The sequence below is a fragment of the Panulirus ornatus genome, chromosome 62 (assembly GCF_036320965.1).
Source record: "Panulirus ornatus isolate Po-2019 chromosome 62, ASM3632096v1, whole genome shotgun sequence".
Taxonomy (NCBI): Eukaryota; Metazoa; Arthropoda; class Malacostraca; order Decapoda; family Palinuridae; genus Panulirus; species Panulirus ornatus.
Genome location: NC_092285.1, coordinates 12,027,873 through 12,052,908, shown reverse-complemented (window position 1 = coordinate 12,052,908; position 25,036 = coordinate 12,027,873). Strand labels below are relative to the sequence as shown.

Genomic DNA, 25,036 nt, shown 5'->3' with positions numbered 1-25,036 from the left:
CTTCTTACAGTACATCAATACATCCTCCCCAAAAAAACACTACCTCATATCCCCAAGGCCAGTGGAAATGGGAAAAGACATAGAAAACCAGTTAGACTCCTTGATGGAATCTGTCCAATAGGGAAAGGGAGGGACCAGTATCTTAAATATTACATCAAAATCACTAATCATTAGACTTAAAAAGAAAAACAAGAAGATCAATAAAGTTACTTGGTTAAAAGGCTTTCGATAAAATTAAATGTAAATCAAGGGAGAGAAAACTAATGAGTTCCCAAACAATGATAAGGAAAGATTATGTCAACAGATGTTTACAGGACTTGTAAATACTAATACACTAAACCATCTTCTAAAGGGAGTAATCCACAGAAATAAATTGATGGAATGAAATTGCTAGGAGTTAGCCAATGACACTTTTGCTATGAAATTATGAAGTGCAATGAACCATTCAAGTGTGCTTGTACCCAGCAGGTTGGTGGGTGGACAATGCCATTCCCAGCCACCAAGAATAACCTGGGTCACTGGTATCATCCTAACTCTCCATGAGGTAGAAGGGCAGTATTCTACCCTGAAAAATACCATAGTGGCTATCAGCATGTGTGCAAACCATATTTCCTGAAGTGTTCTCTCAGCCCTCATGAGATGGACTCAAGACAGAGAAATACATCTTATACAGGAATGCATGAATATAAATGCCAGTAAATTTACAATTACAGTGATGTCTGCTCGTTAATAAGTCACTGACAGTAGATGGTGATCAGGATGCTGAAAATGCAGTAGATAATCATAATGCTTTTACTTTAAATTATCCACTTCCACTTCCACATTCAGATCATTATACATTATTTTTTTTAATGAACCACAAACACACTGATATGACAAAATAGAAAAGAAATAAAACCTAATATACTTTCATTTTCCTACAAAAAAAAAATTAATGGATTTAACTAGCTGAAGATAAGGTTTGTTTAATGATACAAACAGACACATGGTTAATGATACAGCACTTGTATGTGCCAGATATTCAGCAAAATTAATACCTTTGGGGAAACTTTCCAATATATAATAAAATATTTTTGAAAGAAAGTTGTAAAATGGAATATTACATTTTATTCTGTAATGTACCCAAAGTTACTCAGTTTTACTCATGTTAAGGAAATAAAGATATAAAGCAATGGATCTATTGCTTACAACCACAGTTTTACTGTGCAGGTACTCATATGAATCAGACATTTATAGCAGAAACTGCATTAGAAAAAAAATGCTGTCCTGTGAACTCATATGTGACTGAAATGTCACTCTTATTCTAATCTCTCTACAGATGGGTTTCACATTTAATAGTCTACAGCATCATTGATGACTCTTCCTGAGTTGCACATTCAAAGCATTTACCTTCCATGCAAGTAACAAGGAATGGCAATATCCGCATGTAGCATGATCATAATTTAAAGATAATATGCATGCAGTTAAAGTTACCCTGTCATCTAATTATAACTCATATTGTAGTAGCTCATAGCACAATAACCTACAATGACTATATTCTCATGTGGGTTTGTGTATATCAGTGTACATTATTTGTGCTTTTTACAATACTTTACAATTTTCTAAATGTCTTGCTATATGCTAACATCTTCGAAGTGATTCATTGTAGTAATCAGTATTACAGTATATAAATCATGAATATAAAGACAAACAAATGTAACAGTACTATCCAGGCTCTTTCCATTGAATTTAAGGGGAGAAATGTCAAGCTTTTTATAAAATTCTAGAGAAATACAGGAACACATTCACATTTTCATCAAATACCTTGTCTCATATACACCAAATATCTTAACCTAACTTTCAGTGCTCCAGATATAATCATATCTAAAATACTGAGCTGAAATCATTCCAAAGTAACAATACATATTGTGAACATATAAGTAATTCTAAAATATATATCATGTGATACATAAATCTAAGTGTACAATGTTACACACTGTTGTGAAAGTTTTAAACTTCACATTCACTAAATATTCAAACAATGATGCATGTAATGTGTTCTTTTACTATAACAAAATTTGTGGGGATCTTAATGAAATACGGTGTAAATGCTACTATTTAGTGAAATCACAAACGTGAACTGTAAAGGAGAAAATGCAAGATGAATCTGGTCTTAAATCTATAAAATGAGATATTTTTCTCTGTGAAACACAGACAGAGGTAGAAATGCAACTCATTTTCATGAGGAATATAGATTAGGTGTTCCCAGACTCTGCTTACAAGTGGTAAAACTAAGAGTGAAAAGTCACCTTCAATAAGGATGTATGACTGTCACAAGATGGAAAGCAGTACAATATTATACAGGATCTTAAAGTACATGGAACCTATGTGAATTCTTAAAGGAATGAGTTCTTATAATTTTGTGGTGTCCCCAAGACAAGTTTATCAAAAATTTCGATAAAAATCTAGTCTAATTAATTAATAGGAATTACTGAGTGAAATAATACAGTATTTGTTGCTGCAAAGACATTAAAATCTGGCATGCATTCACAGGTCATGCCATCTCCCAACATGGTGTGTGGGTAACTAACGCTCTTGGACTCTTTTCTACTGCTAAATGTAGCTGTTTGTGACATAGGGTATCTCTACATACCAATAAAAAGCATCACTCAATTGAAATAGCTAAAGGAAAGGACATCTATACAAGAATGATAGGGTACCCACAGGGTTACACGAATTACCAAAAATGTTCTATAAAGAGACTGAAATGGATTTTTTCCAGTACTAATTATGGCTGCTGGTGATTTAAGGCATATTTACATATACAGTGCACCTTCCAATTTGAGGGTAGAATGAATCAGTTCACATAATTATGTATACAGTCTCCATGGGAAAACCTATACAAATACAGATTTGGTCGTTTCTGCTGAGTATTTAAATTTCAGGGTGGTTCCCAAAGTGTCAGTTAGATTCCAAAAAGTTAAGTAACTAAATGACCTTTCATTTTCCTATTTCAACAGAGTTGGATTTTCAGTACTTGACATTAATATTCCTTTAAAAACATATTACATATAGAAACATAATCATTCAAATAATAAAAATTTCAGTAACTGAAACTGGAACTGGTATTTCAGTTGAATTTCTTCAGAAAGGTGTGACTGATTTGTTGATTGCTTAGCTAGGACTGTCAGTAGTGTATGTATGGGTCATGGTAATGTGCCTAAGGATTGACAGAATGCATGTACAGTGCCATTATATAAAGGCAAAGGGGTCAAAGGTGAGTGTTTAAACTAAAGAGGTATAAGTTTTAGCCTTTCTTATTATGCCAGCTTCCTAAGGAATGGGATAAACTTTGTCGCATATCATTGAACTTGCGTTAATTTTTCCTTGTCTTTTTTTGTAGTTTGGGGAATAAAAACTGGACTGCATATTCAAGGTATGGGTCTTACTAGAGAATTAAAGTGTTAGAATTGTTTCTGGTGTCTTGTAATCTATGTTCCTGGCTATGAAATCTAACATTTGGTTGCCTTTTTTACCTGCACCTGCTACTTGACATTGACACTGTTTAGTGTAATTCAGATTGTTGCTAATGACAACTCCAAGGTCCTTATCTTTATTTACTTTATCATGAGAGTTTCCGAATAGTTTGTAGTCGTAAAGTATATTCGTGTGATGTGATTTGATCGAGTGAGTCATAAAAGCACGAGAGAAGTGACGTAATAGTCATAAAAAGGTAAGAGAGATGTGTGGTAATAAGAAAAGTACTATTGAGATGAGAAGAGGAGGGTGTGCTGACATATGGAAAGAATGAGCTAGGAGAGTCTGACAAGAGGACACATGCAGAAGTGCATGAGAAAAGGAGAAAGGGTAGATCAAACTGGAGATGGAAGGATTGTGTGATAAATACTTTGAGTGGTCAGGACTTAAACATGCAGGAAAGTGAAACATGTATGCACAATTGAGTGAAATGGAATGATGTGGTATACAATGGATGACGCGCTGTCAATGAACTGAACCAAGGTATTTGAAGAAGCTGCAGGAAACCATGGAAAGGTCTGTGAAGCCTGGTTGTGGATAGGATGCTGAGGTTTCAGCACATGGCACAGTGGTAGTAGGAACAAAGTGGCTGGGATAGCAGAGGATGGTGTGCTAACATGGTTTGGACACATGGAGAGAATGAGCAAAGAGAGTTTAACAAACAGGATATAAGTCAGAAGTGGAGTGGAAAAGGAGAAAGGGTAGACCAAACTGTAGATGGAAAGATGGAGTGAAAAATACTTTGTGCAGTCAAGGCCTGAGTATACAGGAGGGTGAAAGTTGTGCACAGGATCAAGTGAACTGGAACAATATGGTGTACAGGGGTGACTTGCTGTTAATGGACTGAACCAGGGAATGTGAAACAGCTGGGGTAACCATGGAAAGGCCTGTTGTGCCTGATTGTGTACATGAGGCTGTGGTTTCAGTGCATTGCACATGACAGAGAATGGATATGAGAAAATGAAGTGTCTTCAACTGTTCCAGGCATCACCTTGCTAATGTAGGAAATGACAAGGATGAAAGAAGGAAATATAAGTAACAAAGATATGGTGTAATTAATCACAAAAACATAAAAGTACCTAAATGACCTTTTGTATTAAATTTTCAGCACTGAAAGTCTCTTTTCTCTGTCTAGCATTAGTATCCCTTAGAAAGTATGTCAAATAGTAAAAACTAATGCCTGAAAAAATATCAAAAAAGATCAACAGTGTTCTTCACGAAAATCCTAACTAACAAATAACCAACACATCCTTTCTTATGAATATCAACAGCAATATCATCCACTGCAGCTGCCTTGCCACATACCATATTGCACAAGGCATTCTCTTTTTTTTTTTTATGTATTCCTATCATTATATAATGATTATAAACAATAATAATCATAATACCAATGATAATCAAAAAAATGTGTGCTTTGTCATATCATCCTTAACAACATAAAGTGGAAAGAGCTTTGTGATCCAGGTCCATACCTCATCTAAAACACATTCTAAGGTACATTACATGATACATAGGGCTTGTCTCACTATTTGCTTAACTGTTTACAAATCAGCAAAGGTTATAGACAGCCAACATCTGTGCAACTAAACTCCATGATAAGAAAATGAGACATGGTAATTACTGTGTAAACATGTTGATGAAAAAAATAAATTAACTATTTGATAAACAAAATGAAATAACTATCTGAAGATGATAAATCATGGTATATCGAAAACTCAGTCTACTTTCACACACCAAAAGTACAAATCTAAAATAATCACCAATCATTACATAAAATAACAAACACCATAATCATATAGAAATTATTTTCTTACATATTCTTAGCTATGTCAGTATTATTCTAAGAAACAGAATAAGTGTTGACCCCAGGGGTCACAGGCAGTATAACATGACTAGTAGAGTGGACCCTTCAAGCACCTTGTAAGCTAGCTCCTGCAGATGACCAGAAATATATCACATGTACAACAAAGACTTATTTAAATGCAGATGCTGACTAACTGGCCATTGATTTTTGAACTTGGAACTGCACAGAGCAGATGCTCCTACAACCTCATCAGAGAACAGTGGAATGACATTGTTCAGAGGCAAAACCTCTTGCTCTTATCAATTTTCTTTTCATACTTCCTGTATTACCAACACAATGTTCCTGCTCACCACTATAACTAAAGCTATTTTTTCCTACCAAGGTTATGGATGAATTACTGGCAGATGTATTTAAGGGTTAGTCATCATGCATCTAGCAAAATTCCTTGGCATATCAACCGATATAAGCACTCACCCTCAATACTTTCCACTTCATATCTCCTATACTGCTGGGACAACCCCCTACCTCCAGCTCATTAATAAAAAATTTTGCAGAAAATATATCACTCCAGTGGCCAGAAGTTTCTATCCTCCTAAAGAAATGGATGATTCTTGGCAACTGTGTATGGGGGTTAGTTGTCATGTGTGTGGCAACTTCCTTGGCATATCTACAGGCAGCATACATAAACTGGAGAAGCAGCATGATAGCAAAAAATGTTCAAGAGATGGGGACCCCATGAGTGTGCAACTCCCTCCCTGTACTGAAAAAACAGGTGATTACTGGAATCAAGATATATAATCTATCTTCGATGGTTCTTGCAGAGCTCAGGAAGGTGGTCAATTCCACCAGGGTGACCACAGGTGTAGTAATGTTGTATCTGTCTATGTAGGGAGAGTGCTGGCAACTGGGCACTAAAGTGTTCAATGTCTTCATTGTGGTAGCTGCATCATGGGCATGAAGGATATTGTGACATGTTGAATCAGAGTTTGTAACATTGAAGGGATGGGTGATGTCCAAAGTACTGATGAGAAAGTGTGATTCATGTATGTCTAAGGAGTATTTTTTTCAGATAAGTGTATGTCTGGTGGGATGGTGATGAAGCCTGAGTTGGGAGGGTGGTTTTGTGCTTGCTGGGTCATTTTGTGCAAATGATCTGTCAGTGTTGTGTCTGTTGGGGGTGAGAGATCTGTAAGTATAGGCTGCTTCAGTGTGAAGCAAGGGTAAGTTTTTTTTTTTTTTCTTTATGTTTGTGGTCTGGTGGTAAGCTATGGAGGGGTTTGGATTAGAAGGATCTACTGTCAAAGATCTGAGTGCCTAGCATAAGGAGGTTGGATTGTATTGCAAAGATCTTTGTTTCAATGTGAAGGTGCTGAGTGTTTGTGGTTAGTTCTACTATAGATTCAGATACTGTTTAAACATACTTCTAGCAGCATGATATCGAAAATGTGACCTTGAAAAATCAAAGCAAGATGTACATTTGAGATATATAACTATAAAAAAGTTAAGGTTGGAATAAATGGGCTTTATGAACAAGTCCATTCAGCCACATTTCAACTATCAAAAAAGTACTACCCAATAAAATAATCTTTACATTTATTCTAGTTACTGGAGATCTACTGACTAATTGAGTGGATCATATGCAACGTTACATACATGAATGAAAATAACAAGGGATTTTGCAAATTGTTTAATCTCACTTTTACCTCTAAGTATCTCCATTGCATACCTCACCCTTCACTGCAACATTTTTAGTCAAGCATTTCTTCACAGAGGTTTGGATGCTCATGTGAGATTCAATAAGGAAATTTTCTACAGTTAGTTTGCCTCAATGGTTTCATGTACTACAAAAAAATCTGAATCTAGCTTTGAAAATACTAACCCATTACAAGAGAATACCAGTTAAGTATATAACGATAGAACTTAGCATCTTGAAAATGGGGCTTATCAATGAAAATTCAAATATCTGGTGATATTAGCGTGTACAATAACCGAGATTCTTATCTCCAGTAAATCTTTAATTACACTTAAATGTACAAGTAATGCATTATGATATGTTTATAAGAGCAGCTTAACTGAAAGTGGATAATACACTCTGTAGTGAAATTTATGATTCCCAGTCTTTGTGAAATGAGCATCCAGTAACAGTGAAACGAAACAATGAATAAGAATAGTCAAAGCAATGAGTTCAATGCACAATGAGGAATAGTCAAAGCAATGAGTTCAATGCACCTTTCATTATTCACCACATTTTCAAATTAGATCTATGAATGTAGCTCTTACTCTATAACTCACTGACTTTAAGTAAAATATACCTCAGACAACTGAAGGAAATTAAGCCATAGCTATATAATGCAATCATAGTAGAGTCAAATCTTTAGGAGATCCCAAAGGCAACCTATAAATAAGTTTTTATAGTAAGAGGTGGAAAAAAATTTCACTAAAACTACTTGGGCAAACTCATGGGGCTAATTTACATTAAAGCTTAAAACTATCCCTAGGATTTAACTATATGTATGACTTTCTTGTTATTACTACCCCACTACTTTAACATCTTCATCAATGTTTAAATAAGACTTCTATTCTCTGATTTTCACTAATGTTCCAGATCTATCCATTATATCTCCATATACTTCACAAAACTACACAACCTCTTATGTTTATTTCTCACTATTTTCACTACTTCACTGACTTCACCATTTCTGTATTTCTATTAGTTATCTTAACGTCCCTGTCCTATGACTTTTTCATTAGCTGTAAGCTTTCACTTCTCCTCTATGGCATCCCTGAACCTAATACCCTCACCCCCATTGTCTTAACTTATCTTAAAAATTTCACCAACCTCATATTTTTGTTACTTCTTATGATTTCCATTTACCCCATTATTTTGGTATTCCTCATGATCACTTTTCCTATTTCCTATTTTGGTATTCCTCATGATCACTTTTCCTATTTCCTCAAAACTCATAACTTCACTATCCTCACTAATCCCTGAGTCATTCCTACCACAATGAGCTCACTACTCTTAACTTTTAACCTTCATGTCTTCTCTAATCCCATGTTTTCATTACTACTCATGACCTACTCCCATCCCACAAAGTGAATTATTCCTTGCTGACACTTTCACACTACTTCCTGTGACTTTAGGATATCCAAAATCCTTCCACTACTATGGCCTTCCTAGACCTGTTAGTTAGATAATCCTATATCATTACTTCATTATCTACATGACTTCAGTACAGCATCTAACTGGTTTCACTCTTATAATATTACGGCACTGACTTTACTATGCAGGCATTAGTGTGTTTACAATCCCATGAGTTTTACATATTCCCAATGACTTACTACCTATCAAAACAAGTTCTTAAATGTCATTCATGATTCAAATAAAACTGTAAAATTGTTTAAATCAAGCCTTTTTTTTTTAAATATTCTAAATGAGAAATGTTCAAATTCAAAACCAATAGAAATTATGTAAAAAAACATGAAACTATGAGCTGATGCTATAACTTAATGTAAAACAAAATAAAGTACAACAAATCATGATGAAACCAAACCAGTGTTGATTGTAATAAACTAACCTTTATTTCTCAATATGATGTATAAAGAATTTTCTTATCTAAAAAGTAACTATTGTCTAGTACCAAGTGATGCAGTTATGAAATGTTGCAAAAGGTGTATCTAATTAAAAGTTTTTGGTAACTACTAGTGTTCAACCATGAGCGGACAGTTGCTTCCATAAAAGCTCACAAATTTACATGGCCGTGTATGAGGATTGAGCTTTCCTTATTTTCTTACCTGTTCTCACAGGAATGAATAATTCTACGAACATTTCTTAAAATTAGCATTAATGGATTTGAGCTAAATATTTAGTCCAGCACAGATTCTAAAAACATGATCTCTTGAACTCCATTCATGAGTGTCTGCCATTAATGCAAGACTAAAAAGCTTCACACTAAAACTATAAGAAGTCGAGCATTTTGCAACTGACATTCCACAGATGAAGTGAACTTTGTGTAATTAAGTTCAACAATTCTTTATACAGAATACGGAGAACCTCGTACAACAGGAAAGGTAACATAAATAAACATCTCTACTTGCTAGAAAATCAGGAGCTAATATGTACTTGGCTAAAGTCTACTGGTATTCAGGCCAGCCATGTGTTGATGACTAAGGCTTGTGATAATCTAGACACTGGGCTACGTCAATTTCAAATTTAGGACAATATCTCAAACAGGCAATGACACTTGAACAGAAGGGAAATGGTGAGCATACAGAATTTTTCATATTTGATCGCCGTTTTCCGTGTTAGCAAGGTAGTGCCAGGAACGGATGAAGAAAAGCCACATCCGCTCACACTCAGTCATGTGTAATGTGTCATGTGTAATGCACTGAAAATATATCTCTCTAGCCACATCTAGGCCCCACAGACTCCCATGGTTTACCCCAGACATTTCACTTACCTTAGTTAAGTCCATTGATGGCACATTGACCACAATATAACACACTGTTCCAATTCACTCTATTCCATGTGTGCCTTTCACCCTTCTAGATGTTCAGGCCCTGATTGCTCCAAATCTTTTTTCACTCCATCCTTCCACCTCTAATTTGGTTCCCCGCTCCTTCTTGTTCTGTCCACCTCTGACACATACATCCTCTTTGTTAACCTTTCTTTGCTTATTCTGTCCGTATGTCCAAACCATTTCAACACATCCTCTTCTGCTCTCTCAGCCACTTTCTTTTTATTACCACACATCTCTCTTACCCTTTCATTACTCACTTGAGCAAAGGACCTCAAGCTACATATTGTCCTCAAACAATTCATTTCCAACACATCCACCATCCTTCATACAACCTTATCTATAACACATGCCTTACAACAATATAATATTGTTGGGACTACTATTCCTTCGAACATACCCATTTTTGCTTTCCAAGATAACGTTCTCTTTTTCCACACATTCTTCATTGCTCCCAGAACCTTCACCGCCTCCCCCACCCTATGACACTTCTGCTTCCATGGTTTCATTTGCTGCTAAGTCCACTCCCCGGTATCTTAAAACATTTCACTTCCTCCAATTTTTTCCATTCAAACAGGGAGAAGAGAGACCCAACTGGAGATGGAAGATAGGAGTGAAAAAGATTTTGAGCGATTGGGGCCTGAACATGCAGGAGAGTGAAAGAAGTGCATAGAATAGAGTGAACTGGAACGTTGTGGTATATTGAGGCCAACGTGCCATCAACAGACTGAACCAGGACATGTGAAATGTCTGGGGTCTGGATGTGGAGAGGGAGCTGTGGTTTCAGTGCATTACACGACATGATAAAGTCAACTGGAACGACATGGTTTACTGGTTGTCAATATGCTGTCAATTGACTGAACCAGGGCATGTGAAGTGTCTGGGGTAAATCATGGCTGTAGATAGGGAGCTGTGGCCAAGGTGCATTACGCATGAAAGCCAGAGAACGGAAATGAGAGAATGTGGCCTTTCTTAGTTTGTTCCTGGCATTATGTCACAAATGCTGGAAAAGCGGGGGGCTGGAATTCCCCCCCTCTTGCTTTTTCTTTCATATTTTTCCCAAAGAAGGAACAGAGAAGGGGGCCAGGTGAGGATAGTCCCTCAAGGGCCCAGTCCTCCGTTCTTAACGCTACCTCACTAACGCAGGAAATGGCTGATAGCATGAAAGAAAGATATATATGGTGGTTTTAATACCATAGTTGGCACTGTTTACTATTTCTGAAAGTTCATGAACCACATAACATTAGAAAAACACATGTGGCTTTGGAGTGGACCAATCTTAGTTAGGTGATTTACTATGCTAAGTTTACTATATAAGGAAGGCTACTTGGCGAGGTTCAACAATATGATTCAAACATAATCAAATGAAATAAATGTCATCTAATCAGTCATCATGAATTTTATAATTATCGTGCTTATTTATCATAAATATAGGAAAGAATACTTTCATTTTACAAGTAACTTATCACTTATAATTACTGTACATATAATAATTACCTATTAAATTGAGGCACCTGGTATACAAACTGAAAGTCATCAAAATCTTGAAATGTTTTAAATATAAATCTAAACCTACTATAATACTGATAAAACCATCATCAGTCATATAAATATTCTAACAAAATCAGAGACTAGAAGTTATGACTAGAATTGTTTTCAGGGAATGTCAAATTATTAAAATTTGGGTGCATGATTTGCAAATCATTTACGGCAAGCATCCCGGAATGAAGCAGCATTGAATTCCTTGAAGTATAGTTCTGGTCTGATGTAGGTTTCCAACTTGCTGACGCTACACAGACTTATAGTTCCTCGCTTCACACTACCTGATTTGAGTTGTTTTATTGTGATACTATCACAAAATGGAACTGACTTTGTAATGTCCTTTCCATTGTACACAACACGGAAAAAGTAGCTTGTACGATAATCTGGGTTTTGTGCAACTGATGAGTTCCGGTAGAGTTCTAATATCAAACGGGAGGCATAGTATGGAAGCTGGTAATTGGGAATAGCAAGACTATCCAATAAATACTTTAGAGTTTTGTCATGACCTGAGTAAATTACCACACGAGGTTTAGCATCTCCAATCATTCCATCCATGGCTGCCACAATATTTTTTAACAACCCATATGATCTTAATTTTGCAGCTTTACGCTGTGATGATGTACGCTTTTGCTTCCCTTCCCATTCTTCATATGATATCAGACTGGTTACATCTTCCACCTTAACACACCTTCCACCATTACAAGGTAAGGCAGCACCATGGCAAACATATGTAAGAAGTGCATCTCGCATTACCAAAGGATTTACAATATCTTCAGCTGATGGGCTTGCTTTAATTAAAGGGTTGATTCTACGAACAAGATCGATTACACCTGGATGTGATTTACGGTAATCCTTGCGTTCCTGGTCATACTTTTGATCAAAATAATCAGTCTTCTCACAGCGACAATCATTCTCACAAAAGCTAACTCCTTTTCCTTCTCGCAATCTAATTTTAGAAATATTAAAACCTTGCAGGAATGAATATAAAAATGCAAGAACACTCTGGAATGTGCGTCGGTATTTTGTGCTGTAAACAACTATGTCATCTAACTCTTGTTTGTGAGCTAAAAGATTAAACTCATTAATATATATCTCTTTCAAAACCTTTCCAAGCTGTAAATGCTGAAGAACACCCTGTGGAGTAAGATGGCCAATATTACACTTTGATGGTAATGGGAGCAATGGATATTTCATAAATGGGCCAACAAAATTAATGTATGAGTTGGTTTTGGAGACATTGAGGACATCACTGACATACTTCTTGTAAACTTGAGTGCCATAGCTCTTATGACCACAATTTATACTTGAAAGATTCCTCACATGCAAAAGGGGTCCTCTGTCACCATGACGAAGGAGAATCACCACTCCATGAAGTTCATACTGCGCAGGCAAGACACCTGAAAATAAAAAGGTTGGGATCATGAAAATACCACATACTTAAATTCGATTATATATAAATAACAACATCTGAAAATAAAGAGGTTGGGATCATCAGATTACTGCATACTTAAAATTCATTATATACAAATACCATAGTCTAACCTGTTTTTTCACCAATGGTACATAAGGATATATACATAAGCAGTGATCCCCTCTTACTCCAAGATGACCTCTTTTTCCAGTCCATGGTTCAACTGTTCCTGTTCTGAGGAAACTTAGGCAAGGGATCAGGCATATCGGGCTTGGAAAAACACTCCTTCCTCTGGCTCCCATTCAGCTTTTATCACTTCCCGTAATCATTGCACGCATGTCATCTGTCATGTAAAGTGTTCCTTTATTCAAAGGAAGTGTGATAAGCTTTCCTCATCATCCACTGATAAGTCTTTCTAGTCTAGCTAAGTGCATTTCTAATGACTTCTGTTGCTCTACCTTTCCTTCACTTTTCCATTCTGATGGTACTGTAGCTGTGTCTCTCATAGACAAAGCAACTCCCTCTGGTTCCTGTTTCTCCTCTAACTTCACCCTCTGATGCTCCTCTTACTAATCCTATGCCCCTTCCTGTAATTCCTTTTCAGACTCTGAAAAGCACTTCCCTCTCTGGACACAAGAAAGGCTTATGGTCCTGATGGCATCCATCCCATGAACTGAAAGAGTGTGCCTCTGAACTTTTACCTGTGCTTGTTTATTTGCTTCATTTATGTTTAAAAACAAAAATTTTTCCTTCTCCTTGGAAGCATACACTGGTACATCCCATCCCTAAAAACGGTGAATAGTTTTGACGCCTCCTATTGCTATGTCATCTACCATATCCAAAGTCTTTGAATCCCTCCTCATTTCACATATCCTAAGATACCTCGAAACTCACAGTCTGCTCTCTGACCACCAGTGTGGCTTCCATTAGGCAGGATCCACAGGTAATATTCTTTCTGATCTTACTTATCTTTGGTCATGATCCCTAAAAGAATTTAGGGAGTCATGTGTAGTTGCCCTTGACATATCCAAAGCTTTTGACAGGGTGTAGCATGAGGGCCTCATCACTAAGCTCCCCTCTTTTGGCTTCCCTCCCTCAATTTGCTTCTTAATATCTAGCTTCCTCTCTGGCCAATCACACTCTGTGGTTGTGGATGGATCAGCCAACCCCCGTTCTCCCATCAACAGAAGTGTCCCTCAAGGTTCTGTTGTGTCCCCTACACTTTTCCTCCTTTTCTTCAATTATTTCCTGTCTTCCACAAATAATCAAATACACTCATTCACTGCATTCATCCACATCATTCAATTCTGCTCCTTCTTTCATTCAATCTGCATTTCGTCTTGACATAGCTTCCTCTAAACTCAAACTTGGACAAGATATCTCAGTGGGGTAGACGAAATCTAGTTAAGTTTAATACCTCCAAGCCCCGTTTTTCACCCATCTCTCTATCAAAATCTTTTCACAACTCTCATCTCGCCTTTGCTGATTCTGTAATTCCACTTCTTGACTCAATGAACATACTTAGTATTACTGTAACAACCATGCTTTCTTGGAAACCCCACATTACAGGAATAGCTAAGCCTGCCTCTAGAAAACTTGCTTAGTTGTCAAAACTTCTTTACTTCTGAACAGTTGCTCCTTTCATACAAAGGATTGATTTGTCCATGCATTGAATACTGCTCTCACATCTGGGTGATTCAATCTTTGCATCCTTACTGTAAGAAAAAAGTTGAGTTGAAAGCAGTCCAACTTACAAAGTTTTCCAGGATAACTTCCAAACTTGACCCTCTTGCCCTGCAACACAATTTTGATTATTTTCCCTTTTCACAGGAAATACTTTGGGTTTTGCTCCCAAGAGCTGGCTGCTTGTATGTCCCTACTCATAACTAGACCATGCAATACTCGGCTAGCTGCTGCATCACATGATCACTGTGTGGTCACTAGCAACTCAAGGGTGGGCTGTTTTGATATTTGTTTCTTTTCCTACACCTCGAAGCTTTGGAACTCTCTACTTTCTCAAGTCTTTCCCAATAACTATAACCTATAACACATCCAGGCTAAAGAGACCTTTCTATGGTTTACCCTGAACACTTCACACACACCCTTGTTCAGTCAACAACAGCAAGCTGACCCCAGTATACCACAACGTTCCAATTCACTCTATCCCGTTCTTGCCTTTCATCCTCCTTCATGTTCAGGCCCTGATCACTCAAAATCTTGTTCACTTCATCCGTCCACCTCCAATATAGTAATATGCTAACCTTCCTGGTGCCTCTGTATGCGGTCTGGTGGATTACACTGATGTCGCAACTTCTTACTGCGAGGTTTATCCTGCTGTAGCGAACCCGAAACAGGCTGAGCTCCATTGTTCACTTTAAGGGGAGGAGGAGGGTGACCAGAGTCTGTGTCCACTCTCCAATAGGACACTGAAAGAAACAATATTATCATATACATCAATGAATTGAAATCTAACATGCCATATCCCAAGACTCAACACTGGCTTCTGGAGAATCTCCATCTAACAACTCTGAGTCCCACAGTTCACTTAAAGAGGAGGAAGAAGGTAACTAGTCTGCCTCCACTCTCCAATATGACTAGGAAAGTAGCAATATATCACTATATATATCTATGAAGCAGATAGGGGAAACCAAGGAGAAGTCCACAGGGCATGGGTGTGTAAAGAGGGCGATGGCTTTAGTGCATCACACATGATGGCTAGAGAAAGGATTTACGCAAATAAGGAATTTTCTTCATCTGTTCCTAGTATTACCTCGCTAATGTGGGAAATGATGTACAGGTATAAAAAAAATCTATATATTGAAATCTAATATGCTATATCCCAAGACTAAGCAGAAGACTCTCTGTCTAAGATATCTATGTACCTATATCTCTAATGCCTGTTCCCTCCTGGAACTCCCTCAAAGTGGTGGCTACAACAACAGAGTTTTCTTAATTAGTGAACTCCAGTGCTGCTTCTTAGCTTTTAGTGCCTCACCTTTTAACAGGCCACTGGCAAAGGGTAACTCTAGTGCAGTGTTTACACAAGCTCATGTTCAATGATCCTACTGGCTACTTCTACCTAAGGCTCCTGCCTAATGTTCCTACCAACTTCTTCTACCTAATATGTCTATCTAATGTTCTTGCCTACTTCTACTATCTATTGTTCCTTCCATTTTGCTAAAAGGCAGGACTAACGTATAGTGCTTGCTGCAGGAAAATGTGGAGTAACAAAGAGTGAGTTGTGTGAGGTAAGAGTTGTCAAGCGTTATGTGTAACAAAGAGAGATTGTATACTTGTGGACAGAATGCTAGTAGTCCATGTGTGAGTACGGTAGAAAGAAAAAGCCAGCTCCTGGGTCAGAGGTGTGCAACTTGACAACCAGAGAAGTGCTAGCTCACAACGCAGCTATCACTAACCCTCTTTATACTTGGACAGGTAGTACTGGTAATTTACTTTCATATTCATTTACTGCCTACCAACTACTTTTACCTCAATCTATACATTCCTATATTTTCATAACATGAGTCACCTAATTCTTGGTCTCTCCCTGCATATTTTCTTACTACCCTCATTCAGATATCCACTTTTAAAATAATTCTTCCACTCCATTTCCTTAACATAATCATACCATACTGACATATACACTATGCATACTACTATTCATGTCACCAAATGATACTTTGCAACCATAAAATCTCTTTGAATTTGTTCATTTCTTATAACATTCAATTCCTTAATGCCACACTTTTCAAATATTAACTATGCTCACTACCATCCAATTTTCTTTTTTTTTTTATATATTTTTTATTATACTTTGTCGCATACAATGGGTTAAATCAGGGGTTCTCAACCAGGGGGGTATTCCCCCCAAGGTAGAATTTTAGGATTTCGGAAGGGAGGGAGGGGGACCAGTTATTCAGTGATAAATATCCTTGCATACTATACATCCCTGATATTCAGTGAATCCTTACAATATTAACAATTATCTGAATAAATCAGCTATATCTGATTAAAAGAATTCTGCTCAGCAGTCAGCACTGTCCTTATAATCAGTACTGTATCTAATTGTTAATCAACCTTGATACCCTTTATTTTCAATCATCACTAGGAATCGTCATGCAACCATTGAATAATAATTTCAATCATTACTAGGAATTATCATGAAACGAGAAAATTAATGAGATAATCATGCAATCATGGAATGATATTTTAATCACAAGGAATTATCATGCAAGCATGGGATGAAATTTTCTCTCATTGCAACCATGAAGTGATGACTCACAATGCCTTATACAATCTATTTTCAAATCTGAAGTTCTTAACTCTGCCTTATCACTTTCTTCAGAATACATATGCTAACTTTTAAAAGAGGTAGAATTTCTTACTGAATAACAAGAGTTTTTTAATCTGAAGGACCCAACCAAGAGGAGCAAGTTCTCCATAACCTTTCTGAGGTAGCATCTGTGTCTGGACTAAACAACAATTCATGTACTTTTACCTGTAATAATACTATATAAATTTGTGGTGATATTTCTTTGTTTTCTTTTTCCAACACATTACTAATACTATCAATGAGTATAGTGCATGAAAAATAGATGAGTGGTATGAAGACAATGACTATTTTATAATATAATACTTACAGAAGAGTAGTACTATTCCTAGCCAACCCAGAATGGGAATGTAACAACGAAGTACTTTGAATTTCTTGTGCCACCTCATGCTGTATCCAGTGTGCCAATCACTTTTATCAGAAGATGCAAGTCTAGACAGGATTTTTAGGAACTCTCCTAGTAAACCTTGAAAAAATAAAAATCGAATTAGAAAGATGATTTTAACAAATTAGTACACTACACTTCATATGCTTTTAAAAAAGTAACCTGAGGATGTGTTCTTTAAAAAACAAAAACTGTTTAACAGTGTTTTCAGTGAGCTTCTGAACTACTTAGCAGGGTTGTCATTACAGTAAATACAATTGTTATCAACAGGGATAAGCAGGGTTGTCAGTGTGGTAAGTACAATTGTTATCAACAGGCATAAATAAACAGAGCTGTCATTATGGTAAATATAATCTAGTTATCAACAGGGATAAAAATCATGGCTCATTGATTCTAATAAATCTCATCAGTGGTTACCTCTTTTTAGAATAGCCTCAATAAATGTAGTTCTGTGAAAGTGTGAGATATTTGGAAAATTATTCAGTTAGGATAGTACTTCATCTGGTCCAACATAGATGCTTAACATTGTTCGTCATTATCTTTTTATTAGATACCCAAGTGTAAAATATAAGGATATAGAGTGCTACACTTGTGGAGCCCAATTTCTTAAAATCTAAATACCAATGACATGATTTTGCCATTAGACATGGTTAGTGCAAAGAGCTTACTGCAGGGAAAGTTAGAGTTAAGCATAAAGTCATGCGAGTTTGATTCCATCAATTATCCATAGCACCCACCAGCATTCTCCTGCCATAACAGGAAAAAATGTCAATCTCCCATATAAATCATCATAAAAGGTGTATATTATGCAAGCTTCCACTTTCTCTCTCTAAGTAATACATCAACTAAAGATATACTCAGATTTAGAATAAAGGCACAATTATGGCAGTAGTACAGTCATATATTTCTAATGTGAAAATTATTAGTATCATTATGTATATGATGATTATTCAAAATAGAGTTTTGTGTAAAAAAAACCATGTTAGAATGGTATTATTTTTTCATTCATGTTTGCTATTTCCCACATCAGTGAGGAAGCAGCAGGATCAGATGAAGAGATGGCTTTGTTTGCTCTCATACACTCTATAACTGTCATGTATAATGCACCAAAACCAGAGCTCCATATCCACAACCAGAACTCACAGACCTTTCCATGATTTCCCCGATCACATATGTGCTGGTCTAGCCTATTGACAACACAGCATCCCAAGTAAACCACATCACTCCAATCTGTTGTATCCCTTGTTTGCCTGGCACCCTCCTGCATGTTCAGGCCCTCACCTTTCATGAGCATTTTTCACTCCATCCCCCCCACCTTCCCCTTAGTTTCACCCTTTTTCTTGTTCCTTCCACTTCTGAAATGTATACTTTCTTAATTATCCTCTCCATATAAACAAACCATTTCAGCACATCCTCCTCAGTTCTCTCTTAAATACTCCTCTTAGCATCACACCTCTCTTCTAGCTATCGTTTCATATTCAATCAACCAACTTACACCACGGAGAAGCGGGAGACCAAATTGGAGGTGGAAGGATGGAGTGAAAAAGATTTTGAGCAATCAGGGCCTGAACATACAGGGGGGTGAGAGGCGTGCAAGGAATAGAGTGAATTGAAACGATGTGGTATATCGGGGTCAACTTGCTGTCAGTGGACTGAACCTAGGGCATGTGAAGTGTCTGGGGTAAACCATAGAAAGGTCTGTGGGGCCTGGATGTAGATAAGAAGCTGTGGTTTTGGTACATTTCACTTGACAGCAAGAGACAGTGTAAAAAAATGTGGCCTTTTTTGTCTGTTTTCCTGTTGCCACCTCACTGTTCCCCGCTCCAGTCACAGACAAAAAATCATATCAAGGCCAGGCCTTAACTGAAATATAGACAGGATTATGAAAAGGAAAAAGATGAGACAAGGCAAAGTATTTACAAATTTTACAGGAAGTGAAAAACCTGTCTTTTAGAATATGCTAGGTCATAGTTATTTGGAAAGACATGATAAGGTAAAGTTCCACAGCTTCAAGGTGTAGGGAAAGAAACAGTTATCAAAGTAGGCTGCCCCTGAGTTGCTAATGGACACACAGTAATCATACGACGCAGCAGCTAACAGAGTCTTGCATGGTCTAGCTGGTGGTGGGGGCACAAGCAGCCACCTCTCAGGAGCAAAAACAAAGTAATATCTACAGAAAAGGGAAAGTGATGTAAATTGTGGCATAAGGCAAGAGGGTTAAGTTTTAAAGTTAGCCTGGGAGAGTTTATGAGTCGAATCACTTTCAACTCAACTCTCTCATGTAAGGATACAGAGGAAGAACCTTAGATTTGAGAGCAGTACTCCAGACATGGATGAATCAATTCTTTATATACACAGAGCAACTGTTAAGAAAGAAAGAAATTTTGACATCTACACAAGGCTTCTAGTTTCTTAGAAGCAGACCTAGCTATTTCCATAGTGTGGAGTTTCCGAGAAAAAGTAAGTGTTATGGTAATACCAAGTGCATTCACGGAGTCAAGTGGAACTACAGAACCATCAAAGGAGAGATGAGAGTTGAGGAGTTTTCAATAGAGAAATGGATAGAAACTGGGTCCTGGAGGCATTAAACTTAATTAAATTTCATTTACCCCCACTAAGATATTTTGTCCAAGTCTGAACCTTGAGAGACAACGTTACAGATGGAAAAAGTGGGGGAGGCTAATCCATCAACAACCACAAAGACAGATTGGCCAGAGAGGAAGCCAGATATGATAGAGCAAAGTGTGGGAGGTTCCCATGACAGTGTGGAGAATATGGTTGTGCTCAACATGTTTACGTTATTACAGGGTCGAATTATACTGCTATGAAAGTGAACAGAAGGACAAGAATGAACCTTAGATACAGGTATACAGAGAAATTGCATTTTAGCACTATCAAATCAATCATGGTTACTGCTTACCCATTCTGAGATGCTGCACAGATTTGAATTGAGATAGGGGATGAATCAGTATGAGGAGTACAAGTACTAGAAGGAAGGAATGAAAAGTGAGATGAAGTACATAAAGTGGAATCATCAGTATAAGAGTGCTTGCAGTTATGAGAGAAAGCTTATTTATTGCTAGAAGAAAGAGAGTAAGCCATAGGAAAGAATCCTGAGTAACATCACTGTTGATAGGATGGGAGGAGGAAGTCACTCTATCGACTAAAGCCTTGGAACAGCCAGAGAGGAAACTATTTACTAGGAAATATAAAGATGCAGAAAAACCAAAGGAGGGGAGTTTAAAAAGCAAAGACTTGTCAAATACTTTGAAATGTTGAAGAATATGAAAAAAGCTTCAACAAAATCCCTGAGAGAAGAGAATCTGAGGTGAGTCATATAAGAGATCACTATTTGACCTAGCACAGTGAAATCTCTACTGGTGATCAGAAAGAAGGGGTCATACAGCTTTGAGAAAATGAGATTTAAGGGGAATTTCAAAGCCCTTGGAGGTAGAAATAAGAGCAAAGGGGCAGTAGTTGGAAGGGGTAGAGTAGTTTCCCTTCTTTGGAATGAGATGTACCAAGGAATACTTCAAAAAAAGATGGAAAAATCTGGGCTTTTAGACACAGGAGTAATGGGTAAGCATGGACTGAAGCTACCTCAAAGGCACACTTCTTTTGTGACCTGAAGAAAAGTGTCATCTGAGCCATATGCTTAGTCAAACTGGAGCTGGGAAAGTACTTGCAAGTTCTTGCACAAGAAGAATATGGATGGTATAGGTTCAGAGAGAATACGGGGGTGGAGGGTTAGAAGCCAAATCATTCAAATGTGTGTTACAGGAAAATAAGGTAACAAAAAGAGCAGCTTTATCAGATGGAGAATTAGCGACAGATTGATGACATTGGAAAAGATAGGGAAAAGTAGAATTTCGGCTGTTGAAAGTTTTGGTGAATGCCTGTCCTTTGTAGTGATAAGAAAAGTTTGAGACATAACTATGATTTATACAAAAAATGAGGCACAGCTTTAATCAAAAGAGGATCCCTAGGTTGCAGGTTCCCCTCAGTTAAATCTCTTTACAATAATTCCATGACAGTTTTACTTAAAGTCAAAATGGGATGGGACTCAAATTTCTAAATAAACATGGTACAAGATAATACTTACAGCTGTTTTTTCTACCCGTATATACTGAGGCTAAATTGCCTACTATTCAGTATTAAGATAAGTAATGCTTGTAAAATCATGACAATGACTGGTATGTATATTTTCTATATTTCTTACCTGAGGAAATTCTTTTTCAGAAAAAGTAGGAGTGTCAGTATGGATGAGAGTGTAGAGCATTCTGTGGGTGGTGTTTAGAGTAGAGCTGGCAGCAGGAACCATCTTACTCTACAGTGGCATGAGTTTCTGGCATAAACAAGGATAGATAAGTAAGATCTCATCTAATACCTCTTAAAGGGTTTAATAATCACTAAAAAATGTTCATGAATTAATTATTGACTTTTGCAAATCTAAATTTTGTAGAATGCAGCCAATGAGTGTATGGGGAGTAAAACATTTTCTCCCTATCTATTTATCTCTCTCTTTAATGCCTGTTCCCTCTAGGAACTCCCTTCAAGGATGTGGCCACGGCAAAAGAGTCTCCACAGTTGGTGAACTCCAATGCTGCTTCTTAGCTTTCACACCTCACCCTTAACAGGCTACTGGCAGAGGACAACTCTAGCGCAGCATCTGAAGAGGATCCAAACTATTTTTCCTCCTGATACTTCTACCTAATGCTCCAGCCAACTACTACCAAATGAAGAAATCACTGTATTACGGTAAACCTTAGTAGACATGTCAGTAATACATGTACTTTCTTTACTAATCATGTAAAATCAAAATCATGTGCATTTTCTCAAAAAAAGAACAAGAATAATAAATAAGAAAGTTGTGCCAAACGTTTAGCAATGTAAAAGAAGTAGGAAAATCTGGGATGTTATCAGGCTAATAAGTCTGTGCTTGCATGAAAAAACATATTTCAGTGGCATAGCAACTGTGCAGTTTCAAGTGAAGATACTCCTGTTGGTGATGGGGCACACCAGCTTACTTAATCAATATCTTATAGAATAAAGAAGTATTTCCTCGAGTGGAAATTATATCTAAAATACTCCATCCTAAGAATACCATTACCGACTCCTTCAGTACAGGAAGCACCAAGCTATTACATCACACTGTAAACTTCCACCACAGATCTTGCAAGATCGTGCAACATAATATTCTAACAAGTTTGTTTTCCATGTATCAAGTTCCTGTCTATGAATTTGTAAAAAAAAACATTAAATTCTTAACATAGAGCTATCCACAAAATTCAACATAGAGTCACATTATCTTTGACTTCATATGGTAAAGCTCTGTTCCTTTATTCTTAGGTATGACCAATATAACTGTCAAGATCAACGTACATAAACATCTGTGTTTGCTACAGGCAAAGAATCACTACTTGTAATATGAACACAATCCTCACATAAACAAATGCACTTGAGTACACAGTCTAAAATCACGAACATAAAAACACTTTAAATACAAGACCAGTCAAAAAGAACTAGCTGAGGTGATGGAAGACGGTAAGACAGTTGCCATTTACTAAAAGCACTATAATACTTCACTATCAAGAAGACATTACTTCAAAAAAGTATATAGCTTGATCACAACTCGAAGGTCACTATTATCCTGACGGAGAAGCTACTATGAAGAAGTCTGTTGCTGCAGTGTATGTGTGCTGTGTGAGTGTATGTGAGCAGCAAGTGTAGTGGGGGTGGCAAGCTGTACAGCCCTGGGGGGTAGCAACTCTGCATTCCAATATAGAAGCTACAAGTTAACCTTGGCATTTGTGTCCACCCATCACTGTCAACATCCTCCCGTTGCCCTGAGTATATCCTCACTTGTCTCTTGTTATATCATTACCTCAACCAATCAGTCCACACTAACACACGATCCAGATCTGAACTTTGAAAGGACAGAAGTATTAACAACAAACAATATGACAATAGGACATACCATATGAATTATAACTTGGGAGCCGCAGCTGGACACCAAGACTAATATTAGTGTCACAAGGACAAACAATGTCCTTGCCAGGAATACCAGTCAGCCCGTAACAGTATGTCACTAGGTAAATGTATATACATACGAGAGTGGACTCACCGCCAGGACACCCTTATAAATATCGAATAAATTGTCGTCTGTTTCGATTAGTTATGTTGACATTTTGAATTGTTACATCCAGGTTGTCTTACCGTCACGGTAACTATGGAAATTTCACTTAAACATTTGCTAGGTCAGAAGTTCCACCTATTAACACATGCCACCTTCAATATCATAATACTATGGTGTAGTCAAATAGAATCGGAAGTATAATTAGGACAAGCTTTCCAACCCACCGCCGTAATATGAGACCCGCGCCAAATATGAACACCGACCAGGTTCCTCTTAAATATCCTCTTGTTGCATAATTCATATGGAAATAATTAGTCAATATATAAAAGAATCTTATAAACGGAAGTGGTTTTTTGGAAATGTCTGAATTTAAACAATTCTCATCGTTAATGTATGCAAACCGTCGAACTAGGTGGATTTGGTCCATAAAAATGATGTTTCTATGAGGGCTTGGTGGTGGTTTCTACCCACACCAGCAGATGTGAGGGCTTGGTGGCGGTTTCTATCCACACCAGATGTGAGGGACTGGTGCTGGCCTCCACCCACACCAGCAGATGTAAGAGCTTGGTGCTGGTCTTTACCCACATGCAGATGTGAGGGACTGGTGCTGGTCTCTACCCACACATGTTATGGCTTGCTGCTGGTCTTTACCTACACCAGATATGATGACATGGTGCTGGTCTCTACCCAAATCAGTAGATGTAAGGGCTTGCTGCTGGTCTTTACCTACACCAGATATGATGACATGGTGCTGGTCTCTACCCAAATCAGTAGATGTAAGGGCTTGGTGCTGGTCCCTACTGACACCTGCTGTTATGGGTACTAATGGTGCTGATCTCAGCCTCACACGAACTGCTATGGTTGCTGGCCTCACTACCCATACCAGCTTCTATAGGGGCTATACCAGCTGCTATGAGTGCTAAAAGTGTTACTATTACTTGCTATGGGTGTTAATGGGGCTACACTCGTCACTAGCTATGGGTATTAAATGCAGCTAGACTGATCGCCTACTACGGGTGTTAATGGTGCGCTCCATCACTTGATATGGGTGGTAACGGTGCTAATAACCTACCACGGGTATCAATAGTGCTAGACTCATCATCTGCTGTTAATGGTGCTAAACTCATCATCTGCTGTTAATGATGCTAAACTCATCTGAAGTGTGCTAATGGTGTTAGCTTAACTACCTAACATGGGTGCTAACTAATATCGCTGTCACCTGTAAAGGAATGCATAAATTATTTGTGATATCGTTAAATAAGTTAGTTTGAAGTATTTCCCTCCTTACTTTTAACAATTTAAGGTCAATTCAAATCACCTAACCTTAACCTTATAATATTGTACAGACCTCGGACCGCTGTAAGCAGAGAAGAGTCCAAATAAGTACTATTAATA

At 37.4% G+C, this 25,036-nt stretch overlaps 1 protein-coding gene across 2 annotated transcripts; it reads right to left on the bottom strand.

The window, feature by feature from the left end:
* Nucleotides 1–776: 776 nt before the first annotated feature.
* On the bottom strand, nt 777–23,875 carry LOC139745761 (2-phosphoxylose phosphatase 1). Of its 2 annotated transcripts, XM_071656289.1 has the most exons (5): nt 23,630–23,875; nt 21,725–21,850; nt 17,431–17,586; nt 15,052–15,216; nt 777–12,776 (listed from the first exon to the last, which is right to left on the bottom strand). In XM_071656289.1, exons 3-5 carry the CDS (start codon nt 17,507–17,509, stop codon nt 11,539–11,541), a joined length of 1,482 nt encoding a protein of 493 aa, XP_071512390.1. In that variant the 5' UTR covers nt 17,510–17,586; nt 21,725–21,850; nt 23,630–23,875; the 3' UTR covers nt 777–11,538. The 2 variants fall into 2 exon arrangements, with proteins under 2 accessions (XP_071512390.1, XP_071512391.1); XM_071656290.1 differs by lacking the exon at nt 21,725–21,850.
* Nucleotides 23,876–25,036: the final 1,161 nt, after the last annotated feature.